Raw genomic sequence first — 1970 nt, 5'->3', positions numbered from 1 at the left:
AGATTGATCTTATGGTGTAATTTAATTGGTAATAAAAATAAATGAGAATTTTACATATAAAAGAATGATAAAAGATTATACGTAAGACTTGCCATGTGGAGAGTTTTAAGTGAATTGTAGTGCCACTCAGCAAAATTCAATGGCAAACCAAGCCTCACGCAAGTTTTTCTCCTAAGGAGGATGGGGAATTCAACCAGGACAATAGTAGGTAAGGGAGAGGGATGAGATTGGGAAAGAGATAAGATTATCCCATCTGTCCCCTCCATTTATAGATTTACCAGAAAATAAAAGGAATAGGCTTTTTGCAAACGTAATATCTAATCGTAGTAGTATTGAATTTCATAGACCAAATAGATGGTACTTCGTACACTGATCGAAAGCCACGACAATGGTTAATTTAGCTGCATAAAACCAACTGGTTTTCTTTAATTACATATACATGTCTGCATGCATCTGCTAATTTTCACAACTTTGTTTCTTGATGAACTTAATGGAAACGCTAGAAATCATAAACTTCAAGAGCCTGCCAGGTGGAAGAGAAGAGAAACAGAAAGTATTAGTATGCAGAAAAAACTAAACAGTCTGCGAACATTGTGAAGAATGCAAAATCGTTGAAACATTTGATGCAAGAATTTCACATCTAATGTGGGGTATTCTCATCGCGCTCATTGTGTGATCTCTTGAGCTTAAGATGTGAGAGCATGTGTGGCTGTTAAGCCTAGCACGTGAATAAATTGCTTTGACATGTTAGAATGCTAGTGTACAAATCGAGACCGAAAGATTTGGTAAAATATTGAGTTCGGTTTCCTCGACTTTTCCATTGTCCCCACAAAAAAGTTTTTGGGGGACCATGAAATGAAATGAAATGGAGGCAGTAGTAGATACACACAACTACCCATCTCAAAATAGTGATGCCCATCTTGCTCATGCTAACTGGAAACTACCAGCATTATATTCTCTCATTAGATTCAAGAGTCATGGTGCAACATCTCTGAATAGGGAGAGAAACTTCCACGTCCCTGTGTCAGTTCCGCTCTTCCTATCTCTCTCCTTACGTGATCCTCTCTTTGTTTCTTATATAATATACCGCATGAGGAGACAGATAGAAAGAGAGCATAGTGACGTGTTTTAATTAGCTGAATAGAGCATGCAATAGTATAACAGCATCTAAATTCATTTCAGTACGGCATACCAAATTACCAATGAAGATGATTTGGTTAAGGATTACTAGTAAGCAAAATGCTTTAAACAAAAATATAAACAAAAGAAAGGGAACTAGTGAAGTACCTTTGCCATTCAAAGTCCAAAGAAAGAAAGATTTAGTATTATTCCCCTCTATAATCAGGAAACGGAACTCTGCCAGACTCAATGTGCTTGACATCCTCAATGAGGAGCTCATAGTGCCGCTTCACCTCCTCAGCAGACTTCCCACCGACCGCTCTGGCAACCTTCTGCCAGCGGTCAGGGGTGTCCTTGTCGTACAAAGCCAGGGCCTTTTCAAACTGTTTGTTTTGCTTAGGAGTCCACGAGGAGCTAGAGCTTCTTGAGGAAGTGAGTGAGTTGGAAGCCATCATAAGCACTTCTCCAAAAAATGAAAACCTAAAAGCACTTCTTAAGAAAGGAAAGGAAGGGCTGTGTTTTTCTCAGTCAAGGAAGACTGAGGTCAAGGAGTGGCTTGAGAAGATAAGCAAGTGAGCTCCTTATAAGCAGGAGGAGAAGCACTAAAAAGGACAGGTGGGGTTAAGCCAGTTGGCCGAATATATCTTCAGAAAGGGCACAATTTGAAGTGATACGTTTCCTTAAGAGCCACAAGATGAACATGCAAATGGTAGAAGAGAATCCAGTATGAAAGGGATGGCCCTTTATTTATTTATTTAGTTTTTTTTTTTTTTTTTCATTTACCCCAACTATATTCCTTTATCAATTGACCACCAAGTTGGACCTCCTTTTTTGTTGCAATTACTCGTCTT

General features: G+C 38.8%; 1 protein-coding gene across 1 annotated transcript; it reads right to left on the bottom strand.

Moving 5' to 3' along the window:
- Positions 1-314: 314 nt before the first annotated feature.
- On the bottom strand, positions 315-1690 carry LOC103401441 (protein RADIALIS-like 4). The gene is made up of 2 exons (XM_008340155.4): positions 1288-1690; positions 315-523 (listed from the first exon to the last, which is right to left on the bottom strand). The coding sequence occupies exon 1, from the start codon at positions 1572-1574 to the stop codon at positions 1326-1328; it is 249 nt and encodes an 82-aa protein (XP_008338377.1). The 5' UTR covers positions 1575-1690; the 3' UTR covers positions 315-523; positions 1288-1325.
- Positions 1691-1970: the final 280 nt, after the last annotated feature.

This window comes from Malus domestica, chromosome 02, assembly GCF_042453785.1.
Source record: "Malus domestica chromosome 02, GDT2T_hap1".
NCBI lineage: Eukaryota > Viridiplantae > Streptophyta > Magnoliopsida > Rosales > Rosaceae > Malus > Malus domestica.
The sequence above is the reverse complement of the archived record's forward strand: the minus strand, read 5'-3'. Positions and strand labels throughout refer to the sequence as shown.